Below are 25,435 nucleotides of genomic sequence, written 5' to 3'. Positions count from 1 at the left end.
AAAGGTAAGCCATTATCAAGAAATGATCCATCGTTTAATTTAGGGCTTTGTGTTATATGTATTAAAAAAAAAACATTTTTTTTCTACATACCACAATCTTTATTTAAAATCAAAAGTAGTAATCTTGCAATTCTCACTCTGGCCACATGGGCTTTTTTAGACTTGTACTTTCAGGACCAGTTTTCAGCAGACTCCTTATCAGAAATGTCAGGATTGCCATGACCGGTAACATCGCTACACAGCTGGATACATCATTTACAATAAGTGATTCCACACCGGACTCTGCTCCTTCTCTCTTCAAAATGACTTTTGCACACGTCTATAGATGCTTTAAAAAAAAAAATAAATAAAAAAAAGATAGGGTCACAGTGTGTTCACTGTGGCTTTTATACCTGTGATGTTTTCAGGAAGAGGACGTTGGGGGAAAAAAAAAGCTTGAAGTCAGAAGGAAAATGGCAAGATTTCTGTTTTATTTTTGATATAGTTTGTGATATGAAAAAGAATTGCCAAATTGTAAAAAAAGAAAAAAAAACATTTGAAAGAATAGGTGATTTTCTCATGATGGCTTCCTTTTAATCGGTTGTATATGGGTGACCTTCTGTCTTTCTGTCATGTTGTGTTATAGAATAAGGCCACATTCACATGATCAGTATTTGGTCAGTATTTTACCTCAGTATTTGTAAGCCAAACCAGGAGTGGGTGATAAATCCAGAAGTGGTGACGTGTTTCTGTTATACTTTCCTCTGATTGTTCCTCTCCTGGTTTTGGCCTGCAGATACTGAGGTAAAATACTGAGTGTTTGGTGATTTTTTTTTTTTATTTTACCTCAGTATTTGTAAGCCAGAACCAGGAGTGGGTGATAAATCCAGAAGTGGTGACGGTTTCTATTATACTGTTCCTCTGATTGTTCCTCTCCTGGTTATGGCCTGCAGATACTGAGGTAAAATACTGAGTGTTTGGTGATTTATTTTTTTTTACCTCAGTATTCGGTGAGTTTTTTACCTCAGTATTTGTAAGGCCAAACCAGGGGTAGGTGATAAATCCAGAAGAGGTGACGGTTTCTATTATACTTTTTCCTCTGATTGTTCCTCTCCTGGTTTTGGCCTGCAGATACTGAGGTAAAATACTGACCAAATACTCAAAGTGTGACTGTGGCCTAAAGATGAGCACTGTGTGTTCCAGTTTTTTTCTGGCCCATTTCACAATATCTATAACCAGTGAGTAAAATCTATCAAAAGTAGATGTATCTAATATTGGCTAGGATATGACGCGGGCAGCACTACGTCAGCGCATCCTTTTGACCATCACGTCCAGATCTTGACGCTCCAGTTTCCATGAACTCTGCAGCACGTGGATAGTTAACCGTCGGGTAACAGATATGAACTAGGCTATGGATAGAAGTAGAAAGGCACCTTTGTCAGCTGTTAAAGAAATGACTCCGAGTCGGGAAACAAAAGGGCCGGTGTCATCACTGCTGGCTTAATTGGCACCCTTATGCATGGAAAACCAGGATGTTTAATCCTTGTACTGCTTCACTGACTTGCATGTCACAATTTGCCCAGAACGTTAACACATTGTTGGCTGGAGCATCAGGCAACATTGGCAGTAAAGGGTTTACTCTGGCTTACGTTGACATTCCTGGCGCTGCACTTCCTGCTTCCCCCCCTTCCTGTCCTTCTTCAGCTTGGGACCTTTTTCCCATCTGTTCTTGTGGGATGGCTCCGAAGTTGCACACATCAGTATGGGGGGGGGGCGTTTGTTACTCCATAGGGTCTCTATAATTTAGCGTTCATGCTTTGGTTTCATCTACATGACTCTGAGTCATGGCTGCAGTTAGTCAGGCACTGCTTCCCTTCGCACTCCTCCCAACATTTGTGACCCTCCCTGCATCCTCTTGTTTCCTGATCTTGTGTTTCTGAAGCAGCAGTAACAGATGATCATGTCCGAGTGCGGCTATACCCCATCACTCTTGATATATATATATATATATATATATATATATATATATACACTTTGTCTGTATAGATATATCTCGTTCATTTGACAGCTAGACATTTGCGTTAAAAATTTCACAACACAACACAGACAGACGTAATGATATAGGAGAAGAATACTTCTCCATTGCTGGACCTTCAGACTAGAGTTTCAGCTAGACAGTGACACCAGACCCAACTCAACACTACTTCTGCATTGTAAAAAGTTATTTAAGCCGTAGAGCCAGGGATCAATAAAAAGCTAAATCTGGCCCAACGAGGGTGTAGTGTGAAGACCGTCTGCGGTGCATTATGTGGATGCAGCCTACAGTCACATTCTGTTCTCGTTAAGGAAATACATCAAGCAAATGTCTTCCTGTCTTTGCTGAATGGGACGAAACCTGTACTGGAGCTGCAGTGTATGTCACTTCAGTTGTAGCTCTACGGGTCGGTCGGATACATTTATTTGCACACGGTTCTGGAAATTCATCCCCTTTTACCTGCATTATGTGCGATTTAATTAGTTTAGGTGGTTTCATGCGTTTTTTTTTTTTTCTGCGTCTTCATGTGATCGAATGTTTATATAAGTCATTCAAATGATGTGTGCCGATCCTGCGCCGTGTCCTTTAAAGGGAGCCCGTTCTTATACAGTCTGAGGGTAGTGTGATGTAAAGGAGGCGCAGAACAGATTGCTTTATTTCTGAAGGGGTTGTCCTATGTTTAATAGGTAGGGTAAAAACAAGCAACTTTCCAATCACCTGGTTATCAAAACTTCTCTCCTTTCTCAAGAATGTTGCAATTTTTCTTTTCTTTTTTTTTTTACTAGCCATCACTGCAGTCTTATCAGCAATGGTCCGACTCTTGTGCAGTGCTTCTAAACTCTGTCAAATAGAGCTTGTTAGCGCTGCTCTGACACTGTCCAGTTTACTGGAGCGCACTGTTGACTCCTGATTCCAGCAGATTCTGTGCCACTGTGCTTCTTATATTAGGCTATGTGCACACACTGCAGATTCACCTGCGGGTTTTTTCCTGCGGAACCGCAGGTAAAACCGCAGGTAAAGTGACCTGCGGTTTTGCCCTGCGGTTTGACACCTGGACAATGGAATAGGTGGCAAACCGCAGCAGAATCCGCAGAAACAATTGACATGCTGCGGAAAAAAACCCGCAGCTTTTCCACAGGTAAAAAACCGCAGTGTGAGCACTGCGGTTTTTAAAACCCATAGGCTAACATGGTACTGTACCATGTCTGCGGAACTGCTGCAGTTCTGCAGGGCCAAAACCGCAGAGTGTGCACATGGCCTAACAAAGCAAAAATCGGCACCATTCGGAACGGTCTCTTGGGCAGTAGCTCAACGCAAACAGGGAGGATGGGGAGCAGCGTACTCCTGCAGAAGAGACAACCATGTTATCGATATCTAACCACAGTTCCTCTATTAGCGTGCGCAATAAGATGGCGGTAGGTCACTGATTAAGATTAGGACCGCCCACTGGACTCCTAAGCGTTGAATTAGAAGGGTTTATAAATGGATTACAGAATCTTTTCCCACAAAACTATATATTAAAATGCTCATTGTCTCCTGCTTAACAGTCTGCTTACAGATCAGACTTCATCTGCTTTGACCAATTCCCTTTAATTCTGACATGCTCTTTAATTTTCAGTTCTAGAGAGAGTTGCTGCTGAATCGGCGTTCAGCGTCTCTGCCACCATTATGACGGATAAAAGTATTAGGCCAGACATTCAAACCACTACTGAGCACATGGCCAAGGAAAATGGAGGTAAGTCAAGTTTTCATGGGGCCTTATTATCATTTGTGCTGCATCTTCACAGAAGCTTTATGTAAAGCTTAGCCAATGAAGTTTATGAAATTTGTTCCAGATCTTTATTTATTGGTAGAATGGATGAATGCTTGATTTCTCCGTAAAATAGCTAATTGGTCTTGAAGGCATGGGACTCCAGTAAATGCTCTTTCCTCTTTTTGGTGCCTTGTAGCACCTGTTAATATCTACGTGCTGGTCTGTTTTATAGCGAAGGAAGCAACCAACGCAAACGATCAGATGAAACCAGGCAACATTTTCAATGGTTCAGAGGCGAATGACTTGTCTTCTGTCAATGCAATGATGTCGGCCGTGATGAGCACAACTATTGCTGAAAACGGCGTGAACCTGCAGAACACTAAATCACCAGGAAAATTTCCACCGCCAAACCGGATCGGTAGGAGAAACCAGGTAAGGATAAGAACAGAATTTGGTGTCCCATGACGAGGTTCTTCCTACAGAGCCATGACGAGGTTCTTCCTACAGAGCCACGATGAGGTTCTTCATACAGAGCCTTTAACCTGGAGGAAAAACTGTTGTCATCAGGGATCATCTTTCCCAGACAGAATAGTGTCTTTTAGGAAGATACAATGACTAATGACAACAATGGAGTTACTCCACAGTCGAGCATTTGGACATCTAGAGCTGCTCTCGTGGTAGAGCCGCCTAACCAGCTCCCCATATCTCCGCTCCCAGAAGATCCTTTTGTGTGTTCTAGCTGTATGTGGTAATTTGGGGATACCTATGGACGTACTTGAAGTTACTTTTTTTTACGTTTTCATTTGAGATGAATGAAACATTCCAGGGCTCCATACACCTCCTTGCCTTAGTGCAGTAAGTGGTCTTCTGTTCTAGCTCCTCTTTTGTTCATGCTTTGAGAAGACCTCAGGTTAGTAGTGAAGATGATCCACATCATGCCTGTCTCACTTCCCCTCTAATAAGAGCTGGCTATTATTTTACGTGTCTGCCTGCTTTAACATGGCAGAAACTGTTGCAATACGTAAAGCATCTTCCATCACTTCTCGCTGTGCCGGTATTAGGAAAGTTTGGACCTCAGTTAATGATAAACTCTTGAGCAAACAGACATTTGCTGTGGCCGCCTGGATTATGTGTCATTCTTCACTTCAAGGTGAACCAGCAATTACTATCGAGTTTGTTGATCTGCTGATGTAAAGGGAAAAGCTCCATAAAATACATAAAGTAACTGAAATAAATTCAGAAAATTGATAATTTTTTTTCCTTTGGGTCCTGAACATAAAACAAGTGTAGACATTTTTTTTTTTTTCAATTTTATAGTTTAGGCTAGTTTCACACTAGCGTTTTGGAGCGCAGCGACGGCCTGCGCACGGCCGCCGCTAAGCCCCGCCCCCTGCCGCGCCCCCGCCGGTAGCTCCGCCCACAGGCGCATGACGCTGCATGCGCCCTGCGTCCCCTATCTTTATCACAGGGGGTGCAGGCCGTGCGCAGTATGCGTTTGGCGGCGCATGCGCCTTTTTGACGGTGCGCCGCCGCAACCAAACTGCAGCAGGTTGCGTTTGGCGCAGGTCGGCGCACCGTCAAAAAGGCGCATGCGCCGCCAAACGCATACTGCGCACGGCCTGCGCCCCCTGTGATAAAGATAGGGGACGCAGGGCGTATGCAGCGTCATGCGCCGGTGGGCGGAGCTACCGGCGGGGCGCGGCAGGGGGCGGGGCTTAGCGGCGGCCGTGCGCAGGCCGTCGCTGCGCTCCAAACGCTAGTGTGAAACTAGCCTTATTTCACTTTCATAGCTGCCTTTGGCAGTTTGGAAATTGTCCTCCATCCTGTGTCCACTTTGGGGGCACAAGCAAAAATTTCATCACATGTTCACATTGTGACAGAGAACACTCAACTTCCATATTGACCGTGTATAAGCACTGAATGGAACCTGTAATCAGAAAATATTGTTAAAAAAAGGCAATTATATATATATGTTTTTTCTTCATATCGCAACATGTACAGTTGTGGCCAAAAGTATTGACACCCCTGCAATTTTGTCAGATAATACTCAGTTTCTTCCTGAAAATGATTGCAAACACAAATTCTTTGGTATTATTCATTTAATTTGTCTTAAATGAAAAAACACAAAAGAGAATGAAGCAAAAAGCAAAACATTGATCATTTCACACAAAACTCCAAAAATGGGCCAGACAAAAGTATTGGCACCCTCAGCCTAATACTTTGATGCACAACCTTTAGCCAAAATAACTGCGACCGTCCGCTTCCGGTAACCATCAATGAGTTTCTTACAATGCTCTGCTGGAATTTTAGACCATTCTTCTTTGGCAAACTGCTCCAGGTCCCTGATATTTCAAGGGTGCCTTCTCCAAACTGCCATTTTTAGATCTCTCCACAGGTGTTCTATGGGATTCAGGTCTGGACTCATTGCTGGCCACCTTAGAAGTCTCCAGTGCTTTCTCTCAAACCATTTTCTAGTGCTTTTTGAAGTGTGTTTTGGGTCATTGTCCTGCTGGAAGACCCATGACCTCTGAGGGAGACCCAGCTTTCTCACACTGGGCCCTACATTATGCTGCAAAATTTGTTGGTAGTCTTCAGACTTCATAAAGCCATGCACACGGTCAAGCAGTCCAGTGCCAGAGGCAGCAAAGCAACCCCAAAACATCAGGGAACCTCTGCCATGTTTGACTGTAGGGACCGTGTTCTTTTCTTTGAATGCCTCTTTTTTTTTTCTCCTGTAAACTCTGATGCCTTTGCCCAAAAAGCTCTACTTTTGTCTCATCTGACCAGGGAACATTCTTCCAAAACGTTTTAGGCTTTTTCAGGTAAGTTTTGGCAAACTCCAGCCTGGCTTTTTTATGTCTCGGGATAAGAAGTGGGGTCTTCCTGGGTCTCCTACCATACAGTCCCTTTTCATTCAGATGCCGACGGATAGTACGGGTTGACACTGTTGTACCCTCGGACTGCAGGGCAGCTTGAACTTGTTTGGATGTTAGTCGAGGTTCTTTATCCAACATCCGCACAATCTTGCGTTGAAATCTCTTGTCAATTTTTGTTTTCCATCCACATCTAGGGAGGTTAGCCACAGTGCCATGGGCTTTAAACTTCTTGATGACACTGCACACGGTAGACACAGGAACATTCAGGTCTTTGGAGATGGACTTGTAGCCTTGAGATTGCTCATGCTTCCTCACAATTTGGTTTCTCAAGTCCTCAGACAGTTCTTTGGTCTTCTTTCTTTTCTCCATGCTCAATGTGGTACACACAAGGACACAGAACAGAGGTTGAGTCAACTTTAATCCATGTAATCTGGCTGCAAGTGTGATTTAGTTATTGCCAACACCTGTTAGGTGCCACAGGTAAGTTACAGGTGCTGTTAATTACACAAATTAGAGAAGCATCACATGATTTTTCGAACAGTGCCAATACTTTTGTCCACCCTCTTTTTTATGTTTGGTGTGGAATTATATCCAATTTGGCTTTAGGACAATTCTTTTTGTGCTTTTTCATTTAAGACAAATTAAATGAAGATAATAATACCAAAGAATTTGTGTTTGCAATCATTTTCAGGAAGAAACTGAGTATTAGCTGACAGAATTGCAGGGGTGTCAATACCTTTGGCCACAACTGTATGTAAAAATAAATTAAAAAAAAAATAGTAATTTAGCAGCCTTCACTCTGGCCAGCGGGGCTATTCTAGACTTCTTGATTTATTTTATTTTTATTAAAGAATTTTTCCGCAGTCTCCTTATCACAGGCAGGATTATAATAAGTAACTCCTCTGTACAAAGCTGATTACACAGGATCCACAAATCACAATGGGTAATCCTCGACCTCCCTTCACAATGACATTTGCACACGCTCATTAGATGCTTCAATACAAAAGAGAGGGTCTGAGCCATCTATCGCTGCTAATGATCATGTAAATTTCCTGAAAGAGCAAGAAATATGGACCCATTTCATCACTTTACATGACTTTTTATTTTTGTCTTCATTGCCATTTATTGTGTGCCAGATTCTTTAATATTGCACATGCGCGTTGATGCATTCAAAATGAAAGATGCTTTTATTTTTTTAGAGCAAAAAGTTGTATGATCCTCTAAAATGCTGCACTTTGGTCTTCGACTGTGCAGAAATAAAATTAGACAGATTTTGAATAGTGCTGGAGTAAAATGGCATAAAAATGTGTCAACTTTTTGAAATGGTAAAAATTATGTAATTAGGCTGGAAAAGGGAAACCACGGTCGCTTGTTAAAAATAGACAAAACCAAGCAAAGTTAGAAAAGGCGTAAATAAAGAAGTCTGTATTAAAAACACTTTTACTCCAGAAAAAAAAGGTTACTAGACTAGGATTACCGTCATTTGATCCTATGAGTCTAGAATATCCCCGGTGGCCAGTGTAAAAATTGCAACAGTTGTCATTTTTTTTAATACATTACCAACTTTTTTTTTAACAGCTTTAACCATAAAAGCTTAATTTTAAAAAGCAGTTTATTGTCTGATGACACATTTCCTTCATAGAAACTTGCTTGTTCTGCTTTTATTTGCGGTCGTCAAATAAGGGAAACATTTTTTTTAAAGTTTTTTCTGTTCAAGAAATTTATGGATAAAATGTTATCTATCTTATTTAACAGGAATCAAAAGAGGAAAAGTCCTCCTATATATGCCCCTTATGTGAAAAGGTCTGCAATTCCCAGCACCAGCTTACTATGCACATCCGTCAGGTAATACACATTTTGCTTTTTGTGAAAATCATTCTTCATGGACCATTATGAAAGAAAAGCTAATGTTATCTAAAATCTCTAAATACAAATGTGTGTGTGTCACCAACCAATCACTAAGCATCTTTCACTTCACCAGAGATGTTTAAAAGAAGCTGAGCTGTGACTGGTTTGCTATGAGCAACAGTTTTCCTAACTCGACAACACCTCAGCAGACACTGATGTGGTAGATATCTAGCATCCCCGGGAACATAAGCTCCCAGCCATTGTCTGCCCCCTAGAAAGGAGCAGAGAGCAAATGACAGAAATGAATCCCCCCCCCCCCCTTCCGTGCCCATATACCCCATCACACATCCTCCATCCCATAGGCACATCTAAGTTGGGGCAACTCTCTCAGTGCTCTGATACTGACCCCAGGCCTCTCTTAAAGGGATCATTGGTATGGAAGTTAGGGCAAATCCATCCAGTGATTTGGTTTTGTCCCCAGGCCTCTCTTAAAGGGATCCCAGGTATGGATTTAGGACCGTTCCACTCAGCGCTGTGGTTCTGACCCCGGGGTCTCTTAAAGAGATCATTGGTATTTAAGTTAGGGTAATTCCACTAAGCACTCTGGTGCTGACCTCAGGCCTCTCTTAAAGGGATCCCTGGTACGGAAGTGAGGGCAAATCTACTCTGCGCTTTAGTGCTGACCCCAGGCCTCTCTTCAAGGGATCCCCGGTTTGGAAGTCAGGGCAATTGCCTTGAAATGCTCTGATACTGACCCCAGGCCTCTATTAAAGGGATCATTGCTATGGAAGTCAGGAAAAATCCATCCAGCGCTTTGGTTTTTACCCCAGGCCTCTCTTAAAGGGATCCCAGGTATGGAATTAGGACCGTTCCACTCAGAGCTGTGGTTCTGACCCCAGGGCCTCTTAAAGGGATCCCCGATATGGAAGTGAGGGCAAATCCATTCTGCACTTTGGTACTGACCCCAGGCCTCTCTTAAAGGGATCTCCGGTATGGAAGTTAGGGTAAATCCCTCAGCGCTCTGATTCTCACCACCCCAGTCTTCTATTAAAGAGATCATTGGTATGGAAGCCAAGGCAAATCCACTCAGCGCTCTGTTTCTGACCCCAGGCCTCTCTTAAAGGGATCCCCGGTATGGAAGTTAGGGCCATTCCACTCAGCGCTCTGGTTCTGACCCCAGACTGACGGGATGATGTGGGATATTAGGGGTAGTAGTCCGGTGGCTCTGGCTGACGGGATGATGTGGGATATTAGGGGTAGTAGTCCGGTGGCTTTGACTGGATGATGTGGGATATTATGGGTAGTAGTCTGGTGGCTCTGTCTGACGGGACGATGTGGGATATTAGGAGTAGTAGTCCGGTAGCTCTGGCTGATGGGATGATGTGGGATATTATAGTGAATGAGGCTATGCGGAGTGGGCGGGGCTACACACTCAGCTTTATATGTGTGTATATATATATATATATATATATATATATATATATAATTTGTTATAACTAACCGTAGTTAGTTACTATGCCCTGGCAGCGCTGGGCTCTTCAGCTAGTGTGTGTGTGTGTGTGTATATATATATAATATATATATATATATACATACATACATACATACATACATACATACATACATACATATTTATTTCTAGGCTGATTTTGTATTTTAATTAGCTGGAGTTATCATGATGTAGCTTAGTATTTCCTACTTTTGTTATCATGGGAACCTTTTATTACCCCTGGTTCTAATTGATGATGGGAAACCCGGTCCATAATTCCTAGTCTTCCTTCTACTTTTCCCTGGGTAGGTTAGCCACTTCTAAATTCAGCATCTTTGAGCATTTTGCCATTCCCGTGGAAAATCTGCCATTTTTTTTGTTGTCGCCCCATAAACCTTGTTTATAAGGACCACCAGGTTTATTCAGAACCTTGGTGGGAAAATATTCATATTTTCCACTGGCTATCATAGTAGCCCAATAAATAGGCTCTCCATGTGCTGTGACTGTCACACAGCCACGACACATGCAGCTGCGGCGCCAAACAGCTGATTATCCCAGAGCTCCAGGTATCCGGGTTCCCGATGCAGTTTATTCAATAAGCACTATAGCTTGCCGAATAAGGAGGGAGCTGAAGATATTCGCTCATCTCTAGTCGCAGACAGACTTCTCTGCTGTCTCACTCATCCACAGTAATGCTCGTAGCGCTCTTATGTTCTCTATAAGAACCTCTCAGTCAGCCATCTCTGCTGTCTCACCCATCCACAGTAGAACTTGTACTGCTCCTATGTTCTCTGTGAGAAGACATCTCTGCTGGCATCTTATTTCTGGGAAAATGAAGGAATTGGCAGTTCGAAATTGGACATGGCCAATCAATATCTCCCTCAGCAATCAGCCAGTGTCCCCAAACACATTAAAGTGTTGGCCGAACTTATTGATAGATTACAAAGGGCCTGGCCTGTATGGTCACTGATGCTGTTATACAGTGCCGGGCACCCTGAAATATATCAGCTTTTCAGTACTCTGTAGGTTATTAGTGAGTAAATGGATAGTGATCTATGTTAGAATATGGCGGCCTCCTAACCCTCTACGAGAAGGTAAGAATTGGGGCCCAGTCTAAATATCAGACAAAAGAATTTATCATGTAATGTGAAGTGATAGATTTCACCTAACATTTTTCTTTTTTTGCCCCCACAGCACAATACTGACACCGGGGGGACAGACCACAGTTGTAGCATCTGTGGGAAGTCTCTGAGCTCTGCCAGCTCTCTAGACCGCCACATGCTTGTCCACTCTGGAGAGAGGCCTTACAAGTGCTCCATGTGCGGGCAGTCCTTCACTACCAATGGGAACATGCACAGGTGAGTAAGACGTACAGTGATAAAGCAGCAGGCTGAGGACATGTGAGATGTGTATTTATTTCCCCCTTGAAATAGCTCCTGGAAATTCTGGTGCTGTTCTGGCGTGTAATCCTCTGGTCTGGCCTAGATTGCAAGTATCATTGACTGCTTTGTAATTGGCTGTATAGTGGTACAAATGAGCAAGGATCAGGAAGGTGTGCTAGCATTCCTATTATCTAGGTGCCAAAAAGAACACAATCCTTTGAACAGAGGCCTAGCTGTACCGCTTCAAAGGTGGCAAGCCGTAGAGGTTTAGGAGAATTCAATCCAGACAGACAGGTTTTTAGAATCTGTAAACTTTACCTGCAATAAAGGAGTTGTCCAGTTCTAGACAACCCCTGCTTAATCACTTAGGGGCCCCACAGAACATAAAACCACAGTGATGTTGTTCCAGCAATGTCAGCACTACTACTATTCCTGGTGGGTCACATGACATTAGCTGCAGTGGTCACCATGACCCAATCAGTGGCCGCTGATCGACTGCAGCTCATCAATATTCTGCCAGAGCAAACGTCCCCTCTGGCAAAATGATGAAGGCTTCAGCTGGTCGGAGGCCGCTTATAGGCTGTATCAGTAACTTGACATAACGTCCCGTGGTCCATCAATGTCGTGTAACCTGCCTGGAGTAGCAGATCCAACATTGTCGGAACGGCACCACTGCAGAAGCATAGATCTTTTATTTTTATGGGGCCTGAAGTAATTAAGTTGGGGTTTTCCAGTAGTGAACAAACGCTTTTATATCTAAAGTCTTTTCCAGTTATATAATTTTGTGCCAAGTCCTCCTTTATGTAATCTAGGTGCCAGTTTACTTATGTCTGGAGCGTCCGGCATTTATGACTGGCTACTTCTCCCCACCCACAACCATGGAGTGCCATGTCTCTCTCTATACAGGCACACAGGGAGACACCTGTCAATCAAGGGCAGTGGGAGGGAACAAGCAACATTTACCAGTTGTCAGGTTTTCTTTATCTTATACCAGGCGGTAGTGTACTGCAGAAAACTCTTAATTCCCCATACATATTGGATTAAAGCCAGATAAACTAGCCGATAGTCTGTGTAAGATGGTCTCCTGACTCCTATCGACTCGTGATGTTCAACCCTCCTGTTCCTAGATATATAAACTGCTATCAAAGCTGTATGGTAACGGCTTTTTTTCTGCTCTCTTCTATGAAAAACGCACAAATGCTTGGCTGAGCCGAATGTTCATTTGCGTGGAGGAGTTGAGAGATCGCAAATGTCCAAATAAGTGCCCAGCCATCAATTTGCATGTGTATGGCCACCTTAAAGAGGTTGTCCCATGAGTAAAATGCATTTTTATCAATGCATCAGGTAATAGAAATAACTCCACAATTGGATGTGCTGTGATAAAATGTTCCTGTGCTGAGATAACCTTTTAAATGTGCCCCTGCTGTGTAGTGTGTAATGGCTGTGTCTGACCGTACAGAAACATGGTCTGATCATACCACAGCTCCTGGGGTGGGGAGTAAGCAAAAGAAAGGAAACAGACAGGACAGTAGGGGATCATAATATTCTTGGCTTGTGATTTTTGCACTAGTTACACGATCAATATTATATCTGAACTGTGCCATATATAGAAAGACAAGGGCTCATATGTATAGAATTGCAGGAAATGTTGTTATTCTGTATTTTTTTTTATGCTTTTGGAGGCGGCATTTTCAATAGAATGAGACCTTAAAGGGGGTTTCATTGTTTTAATTGACAGCTTTCCTTTATATTTGTATAGTTTTTAAGTAGACAAATGTTCATCAAATTCAACCTATAACCTGATATGTTGCTCCAGAGAAATGCAAAGGAAATAAAAATAATTGCAGATGCTAATATAAGACCATATGGAGTCCGACTGCCTGTCAATTAATGTTTAACTGGGTGATGTAGCAACATCCCTTTGTTTACCATGCACAATGCTCCACTCCTAGTAATGGCTGTGCCTGGCATTGCAGATGGATTTCCAAGTACAGCTGCTAGTACAAGTTCAGCAATGTGTAGCACTTAGCGGTGTGAGGGCCCCGTCACACATAGCGACGCACCAGCGATCCCGACATTGATATGACCTTGTCAGGATCGCTGGTGTGTCGCTACATGATTGCTGGTGAGCTGCCAAACAGGCAGCTTCACCAGCAATCAGCACCAGCGACACGTGGGTAACAAGCGACGCACGTCGCTTAGTTACCCGCTGTGTATGTTAGAAACCAGCGTGCTGGTGCAGGGAGCTGGTAACCAAGGTACACATTGGGTTTCTAAGCGCCGTGTGGCGCTTAGAAAGCCGATGTGTACCTTGGTTACCAGATCCCCGCACCAGAGCGCTGGTAACCAAGGTACACATCGGGTTTCTAAGCGGCACTTAGAAACCCGATGTTTACCTTGGTTACCAGCGATCAAAAAAATATCCAGGCCATTCGAAGACGATCAGCGATACCCGGCAGGGGGGCCGGTCGCTGATAAGTGTCATACACAGCGATCTCGCTATTGCGCCACAAAACTTGTGACTCAGCAGCGATCTCGCTAGCGAGATCGCTGTGTGTGACGGGGGCTTTAAGAGCAAATTGCTAATCGTCCAGGATGCATGAGGTTGGACCACCACTGACCTAAAGCCCTCGTCACACACAGCGATCTCGCTAACGAGATCGCTGCTGAGTCACAAGTTTTGTGACGCAACAGCGATCTCACTAGCGAGATCGCTGTGTGTGACACTTATCAGCAACCGGCCCCCCTGCCGGGTATCGCTGATCGTGCTCGAATGGTCTGGACATTTTTTTGATCGCTGGTCTCCCACTGGCCAGCACGCATCGCTGCGGGTGGCAGGCAGGAGACCAGCAATCAGCGAGCTGGAGCTGGTAACCAAGGTAAACATCGGGTTTCTAAGCGGCGCTTAGAAACCCGATGTGTACCTTGGTTACCAGCTCCCTGCACCAGCGCGCTGGTTTCTAACATACACAGCGGGTAACTAAGCAACGTGCGTCGCTTGTTACCCGCGTGTCGCTGGTGCTGATCACTGGTGAAGCTGCCTGTATGGCAGCTCACCAGCGATCATGTAGCGACACACCAGCGATCCTGACAAGGTCATATCGTTGTCGGGATCGCTGGTGCGTCGCTAGGTGTGACGGGGCCGTAATGCTGATGGCGTGTCGTAAGGCCCCTTAAAGCAGCTGGGTGTAACATTGATGGTCTATCCTGTAATTTAGGACAAATTCAGACTGCTGTGTGCGTCACTGTCTAAGCACGGGGTGTGATGCACGACAGATAACCTGTGGCTAGTACTTGGACCATGATACCTGGCCGTCTACATGAGGCCTTGATGTTCTAGCACAACAGAAACGTCTAGGTATCTGGACATATAGAGAAGCGCGGCATGACCAGCTTTGGTAGAATACAATGTTCCCAAGGGGAAATCTCTGAAGGAATGTGTTTTGGGCCTCCATTACAGGGCTAGCCATGTGTGTACTCCAGCTTTATATCGGTAGAGGCTGTAGTGGAGGACAAGCTTCACCCTGATGTAGAGATTGGTAGCCAGCAGCAGAGGTGTTAACAGAATAGAAAGTGAACCTGGGGCTTAGATGGGATCAGAAGTAATGTTCTCATCATCCAGGTTGTCATGCATCTCTTCACAATGGAAAGGTATTGCCTGGAACTTCACCTCAGCTCACACAACAAACAGGGAAAAAAGTGAGTGAAAACTTGCCTGACCTGTTCTACTGAGCAGGCCGGGACTAGCAAACAGAGCCGTATCCTATTTCACTCCCCCTCACTGTCTCTCCAACAGAAATGTTCTTTCCTCTATAGATGTGAGCATCATCCTATGTGATTAGAAAAACATGGCTGCTTACTTCCAAAAGAGGTGCCACACGTGAGTTGTATTGTGACTCTCACGTATTGTTGCTCAGCTCCTTTCACTTTAATAAAGCTGAGATGCAATACCTGACACGTCCTACTGCCAGGTGTGGTGCTGTTTGTGGAAGAAATCGGCCATGGTTTTTTCATCTTTCATGATTTTCAGAGCACCAAGTATCAGATTGTACCAGATCTGCCAATGTCGGTGGCGCTACGGTGGAGATGATGAGCAGGAGGCCACAGGTTGTCTGGTCCACGCCGCTGTGGGTGCCTGCACTCCCCTACTTGGTTGCAGTATGGAGGAGGCCAATTCCGCCCTGCTATTTGGCTGCTTCTCTTTGTGCACTGCACCGTTTCTGCTTGCGGAGTGAAATCTCTCAGATGCCTGACACTACGGGCCTGTCGGAGGTGGATCACTCACCAGAGTTTTGCAATCCTGTGTTAGCCCAGGGGAGGATCATGACAGAACTCGCAATTCTTCACCCATTTTCAGATTCCTAGAATCACAGACACTGTTCCCGCCACCGTTCGTTCTGCTCACACACAATTTAATGAATTGTATGGAGATTGCCCCAGTAGAGTTAGCAGTCGGGCACATCCACACGCTTGGCGCTAGGCATGGCTGACGGCTCACTCTTTACCCCCCTTACCTTCTCCTTAGAGCAGGCCCAGCAGCTGTTTGGAGAGCACAGCTCTTGGTACATGCAGCTGTCCATGACTCTGGCACTGAGCGAGCGGGCACTCAGTGTTGTAATCGTCTCCATTCCTTTGTGATAAATCCTCCCCACAGGCCAGAAAAACACTCGTAGCCCCATCACATCCATTCTGCATGATCCGCTCTAGTGAATGTTACTTTTGTGTCCTTTATTAGCCAGATAAGTCATATTTGCTGTAATTAAATAATCATCCAGGGGCGACATACCATTGGTGCAACCTGTGCAGCCTCACAGGGGCCCAATAGCTAAGGGGGACCGCTTCCACCTGTAAAGCAATACTGTTGAGGGGTTGTCTACCTTTTTTTCTTTTTCTTGAATACATTGATTTTGGGGTTAAAAATCATTTTTGCAATTGTTTTTCTAAATATTTTGGTCACTGTTTGCCTCTGTGTTGCACTGTCTTGCTGGATGCAGAATGAATTAAGTGAAAATCTATCAGTGAGCTCATTCTGACCATCTGACGGAGAGTCTGTAATCTTTATCTGTCATTTTCTGACACACTACATCCAAGTTAAATGTTCAGGGGAAACTAAAGAGCCTGGAAAGGCCAAATTGGGCAAGATCATTATTTTATTTATTTATTTATTTTTTTTTTTAAATCCGATAACTTTTTTTATTAAGGTTTTGTTTTTAACATTACAACAAATACAAATGACAGACCCCCAAAACCCCTTTCTCATCCCTGGACATTATACAATCCCATCATACATAAGACAGACCATCATTACAATCAACAGATACAGAAAAAGATGAAGAAAAAGAATATAACATTGTAGGGACTACATTTTTTTAATGAAACCCAATTGCCAAAATAATTTTTTGGGCCCCAAATAACATGGAAAAAAGTCCGCAAAGGTGAGCTACTGAAGAACTTTTTGGGACAACTTTTAAAGACACCTGGTAGTGAGGGACCCTGTTGAAGATTTTACACTGGCTTCAGGTTACTCCAGTGGCCACAATAAAACCTAAAGGGGTACGTCTATTTTTCTATTTTTTGGGAACTGAATTTTTCCATTGCACATTCTGCTCTGGCGTCATCCCGACCCGACACTCTGCCGTCTGATTTTCCCTTTATTGTACGTGCTTGTTTCATAGACGTGGAATTGCCTGCCGTGGCCCCAGTGTCACCATGCACGGCTGCTGGCTTCTCTTCATTGTGAAGGGTGACTATGAGTCGGGCCAGTGATTTGCCCAATAAGCATGGCTGCACTTTTCCCTGAACATTTTGGCCTAGTTGCCTTCATCCTCCTGACGGAGTCGCGTGTAGGCCGCCTGGGATTTGGCGAGCGCAGAGCTGAGCACCAGAGAATGCCAAATAAGGAGACTGACTTGGGAGATAACTGACTTGAATGTCTGCTTTCTGTTCACCAGGCACACTGCCTGCAGACTTCCTTTTCTTCCTCTGGAAACTTGTTCGGGTTTTTTGGGGATGAAATTAGCCTGTGATTTAACTGTTTTGTCTCATCATTAATAGAATTGCTTTCCATAATGCAACATGATACAAGACGTCCTCATGCAATTGCCTTCACTGCTCGATTTTGGTTTATAGGGTTATCATATAAGGTAAAGGGGTTGTCTACCTTTTGGCCCCTGGTCCTTGTGTGGTTAGTGTCCTGAGCAGTAGTCCCTGGTCTTTGTGTGGCCAGTCCTGAGCCCGTAGTCCCTGGTCCTTGTGTGGCCAGTCCTGAGCCCGTAGTCCCTGGTCCTTGTGTGGCCAGTCCTGAGCCCGTAGTACCTGGTCCTTGTGTGGTTAGTGTCCTGAGCCGTAGTCCCTGGTCCTTGTGTGGCCAGTCCTGAGCTCGTAGTCCCTGGTCCTTGTGTGGCCAGTCCTGAGCTCGTAGTCCCTGGTCCTTGTGTGGCCAGTCCTGAGCCCGTAGTCCGTGTTTGTTGTGTGGCCAGTCCTGAGCTCGTAGTCCCTGGTCCTTGTGTGGCCAGTCCTGAGCTCGTAGTCCCTGATCTTGTGTGGCCAGTCCTGAGCCCGTAGTCCCTGGTCCTTGTGTGGTTAGTGTCCTGAGCCGTAGTCCCTGGTCCTTGTGTGGCCAGTCCTGAGCTCGTAGTCCCTGGTCCTTGTGTGGCCAGTCCTGAGCTCGTAGTCCCTGGTCCTTGTGTGGCCAGTCCTGAGCTCGTAGTCCCTGATCTTGTGTGGCCAGTCCTGAGCCCGTAGTCCATGGTCCTTGTGTGGTTAGTGTCCTGAGCCGTAGTCCCTGGTCCTTGTGTGGCCAGTCCTGAGCTCGTAGTCCCTGGTCCTTGTGTGGCTAGTCCTGAGCTCGTAGTCCCTGGTCCTTGTGTGGCCAGTCCTGAGCCCGTAGTCCCTGGTCCTTGTGTGGCCAGTCCTGAGCCCGTAGTCCCTGGTCCTTGTGTGGCCAGTCCTGAGCTCGTAGTCCCTGGTCCTTGGTTGGCCAGTCCTGAGCTCGTAGTCCCTGGTCCTTGTGTGGCCAGTCCTGAGCCCGTAGTCCCTGTTTGTTGTGTGGCCAGTCCTGAGCTCGTAATCCCTGGTCCTTGTGTGGCCAGTCCTGAGCTCGTAGTCCCTGATCTTGTGCGGCCAGTCCTGAGCCCGTAGTCCCTGGTCCTTGTGTGGTTAGTGTCCTGAGCCGTAGTCCCTGGTCCTTGTGTGGCCAGTCCTGAGCTCGTAGTCCCTGGTCCTTGTGTGGCCAGTCCTGAGCTCGTAGTCCCTGGTCCTTGTGTGGCCAGTCCTTAGCTCGTAGTCCCTGGTCCTTGTGTGGCCAGTCCTGAGCTCGTAGTCCCTGGTCCTTGTGTGGCCAGTCCTGAGCTCGTAGTCCCTGGTCAGTGTTCGGCCAGTACCTGAATCCGTATACAGGACCTGTGTGTCTCGATGTATGCCTATCCGAGTATCCTGTATATCCAAACTGTCCTGTCAGTCTCTGAATCAGCCCTGTCTGAGATTTTGTGTGTGTAACCATTCTTCCCGTGGATCCAGAACCTAGTAATCTGAACAGAGTCTGAGTCCTATCCGCGTCTGCGTACCTGACCCATGCGGCTATCTGTAGCTCAAGCCAGAATCCACCATCAGGAGCTCCAGTGAACACCAGGTAGTCACTTGACTACACATCTCCTAGGCAAGCCCGGCCCCGTAGCACAAAAGGGTCCACCAACCTTGTGCGTAATAGAATGCATGTATTTGGGGCTTAAAATATTTTTTGCAGTTTGGCTTCATTAAAAATAAAAATAAAAAAATAACGCCATTTGGCTTTTACAGGTTCTTTTTCTTTGCACGTTCTACTTTAATGTGATATGTGGACATACGGTACATAACATGAAAAGAGCTCAGAAAAAGACAAGATACAAGACCTCTACAATGTCTCGCATTGGAACTCGAGCACGAGCTTACTGATGGTCACTCAGTAAATTCATTCTGCAGCCAGCAATAGACAGTGCTACACAGAGGCTATAGAAGACTAACTGTACAACAATTTTACTAAAATCCAATAGCAAAAAATGATTTTTAGCCTCAGGTACATGTATTTAAGTAAAAAAAAAACCCGAAAAGTGGACAGCCTCTTTTTAAGGCTTTTTGAATACAATACTTGACATCTGGAAATAGTTTCTTAAAGGGTTGTGTATTATTAGAAAATATGACTGCTTTCTTACTAAAACAGCGCCACCACTGTTTGCAGGTTGAGTGTGGTATTACACTCTTGCGCCATTCACCTCTATATATCCCACAAAACCTGTAGCCTGTTGTGCAATTATTGGAAGAGGGCTGCCATTTTTATAATCTGGGCTAATCTCACAACCAATCTTAATAGCTATAGCTACAGTATATTTATACCATCAATGTAGAGTTGGTAGTGGGCCTGACTGCTGTGACCCCCATTAGATCGCTAGGTGAGCCTGTTGCTGTCTCATACTCTGCAAAAAAAAAAAAAACTAAATAAGCACACCGCACCAGTGAGCCCTCCACAAACTGGACATTGATCATATATCTTCACTTGTCACAAGGCAATTACATTTGCTACAACAAACCGTATTTCTAATATTATAGGTCTTGTGATGCAATAAATGGGGAACCAAGTAGAAAAGTTCATCTTTTAGTTGCTCATTTGCCTCAATGTTTTCTAATTTGCTTTTACTGTTCCATACATTGCTTTTCATCTATCTGCATCTGATCGGTGGGGGTCCAGTTATCAGACCCCCACTGATCTGATCGGTAGTGGACGACCTCTTTAATCGGTTCCAAGTAATGGAAAAAAATGGACCGATTTACTGTGGTTTATTTTCCAATCATATTTTAGACACATGAAGATCCACGAGAAAGACCCAAATAGTGCGCTTTCTACAAGCCCCCCTTCCCCTCAAAAACGTAGGAGGATGACATCTAAAAGAAAATCGAACCCTGAAGAGGAAATCGAGAAAGAAGAGACCTCTCCAGCAAAGAAGGCAATAGTAAGTTTTTCTGTACAGCTGTCTGTGTTCCAGCTGGTGGTTTACCAGCATCCTGCTGTAAGTTGCCCTACTTTGTGTTCGTGATATCGGAGCATATGAGATCAGTACTGCCGGTGAGAAAAGCTTTTCATGTTTGCTTATGCAGATGCGTAAGTCTTCCATAGGAGATGCACATTACACAATACTCCTACTGTATACATCTGATCAAAGACTAAGACATGATGTGAACAGAGACTTGCCTGTACTGCTTAGTTTTTAACACCTAAACACATGGGATTATCAGTATTGGTGTCTCTCACATCCCCCTCTCCTTATCATGAACTTTGCTGGATACTAATTTTAAAAACTTTTAATGGGGATTTTTTTATTTTATTTTAACAAAGTACCTCCTCCAATTGCTGCTGTTCCACTGAATCTGGAACAGTTGGCTTTTTTCCTCCTGTGCCCCTCCATTATAAAGTTATTTCCCCTGCAATAAAGAAGGAAATGCTCCCGTCAACCAACTGGGCGTATACCACAGAACTTCCTCATGGGCGCGGACATGTTTTGATTGGCCAACGAAAGAGGAGAGAAAAAGCAAAGGTCCACAGAGAAGTTCTGTGATATATGCCCAGTTGGCTGAAGGTTAAATTTGCATCTTTATTACCGAGGGTTGGAACAGAGGTGCACAGAACAAAAAAAAGAAACTTCCAGTATCAGTGGAGAGGTGGCAATAGGAGGAGGTTCTCGTTCCCGTATTAATATCCTGTCACTTCCTGCCACCAACATGCAAAACACAAGCCGCGGAGACACCATCACATGTTTCTCAACGCAAGCAATGACTAGCCAGGTCTTTCCCCGGGAAGGAACAACCACAGGAAGGGCAGTCTCCGATGAAGGAAACCACGTATGCCAAAACATGGTATCCATCCACAGAACAGCTGTTTCGGGGTATTGCCCCTCATCAGTGTGGAGTAGGAAACTTGCCAGTAGGAGCAAGGCCTAGTAGAAGACTGTGAAAAATGAGGATGAATGAACTCGTGGAGATCAACATCCAACACTGCGGAGACACCATCACATGTTTCTCAACGCAGTGATTCTAGAGCAATGCCCCCATCCCTTATGGGAAACATGCAAAACACAAGCCGCGGAGACACCATCACATGTTTCTCAACACAAGCAATGACTAGCCAGGTCTTTCCCCGGGAAGAAACAACCACGGGAAGGGCAGTCTCCAATGAAGGAAACCACCTATGCCAAAACATGGTATCCATCCACAGACAGCTGTTTCAGGGTATTGCCCCTCATCAGTGTGGAGTAGGAAACTGGCTGAGGGGCAATACCCTGAAACAGCTGTCTGTGGATGGATACCATGTTTTGGCATAGGTGGTTTCCTTCATTGGAGACTCCCCTTCCTGTGGTTGTTCCTTCCCGGTGAAAGACCTGGCTAGTCATTGCTTGCATTGAGAAACGTGATGGTGTCTCCGCGGCTGTTGATTTGCATGTTTTTGCATATTTCCCATAAGGGATGGGGGCATTGCTCTAGAATCACTGCGTTGAGAAACGTGATGGTGTCTCCGAAGTGTTGGATGTTGATCTCCATGAGTTCATTCATCCTCATTTTTCAGTTTCTGCCACCAAGGCAACAATCACATAATGAACATTTTCTGGGTGTATACGAGGTTTGCTAATGACTGTCCTTTCTGTTTTTTGGGCCACCAACTACGGGGTCTATTATATGTGCACCCAGACTAGGCAAGGATAACGTGGATCTCTTGGTATTCAGACACTTGAGCTCCATTAGGACTATGCGTTGTGCGTGCATTTCTAGAAGTGCTCTATACTCGTCAATGATAAAGTGCGTAGATTTTCACTAATTCCTCGATAAGCCCCCTTTTTACGTCTTTTACATTTCTAAAGGTGGTTGAAGAAATTCAGCAAGTGGAACAAGTGAAAAAGCCCGAGGATGTCATTCCCTGCCCTCTGTGCTTCAAAGAATTTACGTGCAAGTCTAGTCTGTATACTCACATGGAGTCTCACCCAGAAGCCTCTCTGAAGTAAGGAAGCTTATTCTTTGGTTTTATAACCGATTGTTGTGCCATTAAGTGCTGAAAGTATCTATAGTGAAATTCAGAATATATATTATTCTGAATTTTACTATAGATACTTACTATGGGCAAGGGAATCAAAATAGTGAGGGTTCCTTCTAGAAAGCAGGGGTAACAGGACAAACAATACCACAAAGACTGACCTTGTGGTATTAAAGTGTAGCTATAATTTTATAACCATTTTTATATACTATAGGTATTGCATAGTTCTTTTAATTGGTGGAGACCGGGTCCTGAGACCCCCAGCGATTGCTCAAAACACCACTTTGAAGCGTGCAGAAAGTGCGCACAAACAATACCAATAGACTTACCATTGAGCCCTTACACCTTATCTGGGCACGTTCGCTCATCACTACTTACTATTGAGTCCTTTTGCTCTACATTTTCTGACATTTTCTGTAGTAAATTGTTGTAAAGTTGTTGGGCAGCAGAAGCTCTGTCTACTTTTTAAAAAAAAAACAAACATACGGTACTTATGGCATTCTAAAAAAAGAAGACGCATGAGGAATTATTGGGCATCGTCAATTACTACTCTCAAAATAAATTACTAACACTATCCGATGACATTAACCCATCAGATCCATCAGGTCATTACATTGTGTGTCTGGCAGGAATGAGGGTCTAGGTGTATATCTTGGTTTATATCCTACTGTGTGCGCGCTTAGATCCTGCGGCTCGTAGTGGGGCCTTGTGAGATCCGTATGTAAGGGTCAGACCAAAACAGCTACACTGCGTCTGGAATGTAAGCGGCAACCTGCCCAATCTATAACCAGCAGCCTTAAAATAGGAAGCCCTAATGATATGGTTTCAGACCTTGGAGTAGAAGGAGGTGTGTGTGCATGCATGTTTGGATGACGGCTGCGTGCATGTGTAATTTTACACTGGAAAATGACAGAAGAGTCTTTCACGTGAAGTTACTCATACCTCCTACTGTCCATTGTTTCCAAGCTGAAATGCAAATCTATTTCATGTTGTACGAAGATGGGCATCTTGCAATTAATAGATCAGTGGAAGAAGATAATTCAAAACTCTGTGTCTTGCACCTATTAAGTTTTTTGTTTTTCTTTTTTCCTATTTGTGTTGTTTTCAGTTGCTGTGGTTGGTGGTGGTTAGGGTTATTCTAGCTACTTTTAAGGTAGGTGCACACAATGTCTTTTTCAGTCAAACTTGTTGATGCATCTGTTATAGTAGGGTTTTTTAGGGTCCTTTCCCGAGTGCTTTTTTTTGTTTTTCAGCATTTTTTTTTTTTTCTTTTTAAAAAAACAAAACATTTCATCAGTGTTTTGGGAGCATTTTTTTTTTTTTACTGGAGTCTTCCAGACTTTTTCTTCTTGGTTTTTCAAGCAAAAACTCTGCCGAAACGCTCAAAAAGATGCCCGGGTATTCATCCAGGCATCCTATTGACTATTATCATAATGTATAAAGCATCCTCAGAGCAGAAAACACCTGAATAATGGTCAGCTCACTTCTTTTAACCACTTGGCATCTTTGGAAACCTGAATCGGTTAAGACGCTCAAAAGTCTGAAAGCACCACTCCAGCGGGTTTTTTTTCTTTCAGTGCTGGAGTGGTGCTCCTAATGTAAAGTCCCTGACCATTGTCTTATACTCGCTCGCCACCGTTTTCGTCTTTTTATTTTGCCGCTGCTCTGGTCCCGCGACCCCATCTTGTGACCACAGCTTCTGCCTGACCAGAAGTTACGTTACAAGATCTGTGTGAGTCTGTGAAGGCCAGAACGGGGTTCTCATAGACTTAGGGTACCGTTACACTTAGCAATGCACCAGCGATCCCGTCAACGATATGGATCGTTGGTGCATCGCTAAGTGGTCGCTAGTGAGCTGCCACACAGGCAGATCTCACCAGCGGCATAGCAGGGGTCGGGGGTCGTTACTTACCTGTCAGATGCGGCGCTCCTGACGTCCTCCCGCCCACGTCCACGCGTCGCTCGTCGGCGCCACAGGAAGCCCAGCAGGAAGCGCCCGACGAGAAATGGTCCAGGACGTTCTCGTGCGACCAGCGATGAGCAGCGGGGGAACCGGTCGGAGGTAAGTATCAGACATAGCGATATCGCTAGCAATATCGCTGCTACGTCACAAAATCGGTGACGTTACAGCGATATTGCTAGCGATATCGCTATGTGTAACGGGGGCTTAACACTGAGTTGTGGTTTCCGGCTCACACTCCAGCAAACACTGTGGAGATCCGGCAGGTCGCAAACTGCTGAAGACAGGTGAGTATCAGACTAAATGCAGGGACTTTAGATTTGAAGCACCACTCCACCAGAAAATTAAAAACAAAACGCTGGAGTGGTGCTTTAACATATGCACAGACCATCCGTTTTACCTGGAAATGCATAGGTTTCTTCTTTTGAGCGTTTTGGGAAGATCTTGGTCAGGTGGTTTTCAGAGCAGGATGCTGATGGAGTGTGGTGTAAAATGCAGCCGGGATGTGAAGAGGGGATTTGGAGCGATGTGTCCTGCCTTTCAGCCTCCATTGCTCAGTCAGCGAGCCAGCAGTGTCAGTTGTGAGAGTGTTGCTTCTAGCAGCTGAAGCCAGTGCAGCTGTTTGATGTCAGTTCACCGAGACAGGGGAGATGTCTCCCATTTCAGCTTGTGAGGGGGAAGAAAAAAAATAGGATACTCGGGTGAGGCTGGAACCAAGTCAGTCGTCTGTGTATTGCTGGGTACTAAAGAAGCATCCTCCATTACTTTGGAGAATTTACCTTCCTGTAGGCTTAGAGGGGAACATATTTCATTAGTAATAACACCTCGCTCTTTGGGGCATTGGCATTGTTACACGAAAGAGCTAAGTAGGTGCTAAACTGAGGAGCCTGGGGACCAGATGTCTGTGCTATAAAGCTAATTAGATCATTAATTGACTAGTACATCCACAACAGGACACAGATGTTGTCTCCCATTGGACAGAGCGGCACATTATATGAGTACACACACACACCAGTGGCCACCATGCGGTGTACCCTAACCGCAAAACATTGATAGCATG

General features: G+C 44.7%; 1 protein-coding gene across 5 annotated transcripts in view; it reads left to right on the top strand.

Annotated features, from left to right (window-relative positions):
- RREB1 (ras responsive element binding protein 1) overlaps positions 1–25,435 on the top strand; it is a 97,985-nt gene that overhangs the window by 53,605 nt on the left and 18,945 nt on the right. For all 5 annotated transcript variants that reach the window (XM_073567309.1, XM_073567287.1, XM_073567296.1 and 2 more), the window contains 6 exons: positions 3,633–3,749; positions 4,000–4,199; positions 8,399–8,488; positions 11,175–11,338; positions 20,196–20,346; positions 22,246–22,382. In XM_073567309.1, the coding sequence (XP_073423410.1) occupies positions 3,633–3,749; positions 4,000–4,199; positions 8,399–8,488; positions 11,175–11,338; positions 20,196–20,346; positions 22,246–22,382 (859 nt within the window). The remainder of the gene's footprint in view (positions 1–3,632; positions 3,750–3,999; positions 4,200–8,398; positions 8,489–11,174; positions 11,339–20,195; positions 20,347–22,245; positions 22,383–25,435) is intronic.

This window comes from Dendrobates tinctorius, unplaced genomic scaffold, assembly GCF_039654945.1.
Source record: "Dendrobates tinctorius isolate UK_male_01 unplaced genomic scaffold, ASM3965494v1 ptg000004l, whole genome shotgun sequence".
Classification (NCBI taxonomy): Eukaryota; Metazoa; Chordata; class Amphibia; order Anura; family Dendrobatidae; genus Dendrobates; species Dendrobates tinctorius.
This window is presented reverse-complemented; position numbering and strand designations above follow the sequence as displayed.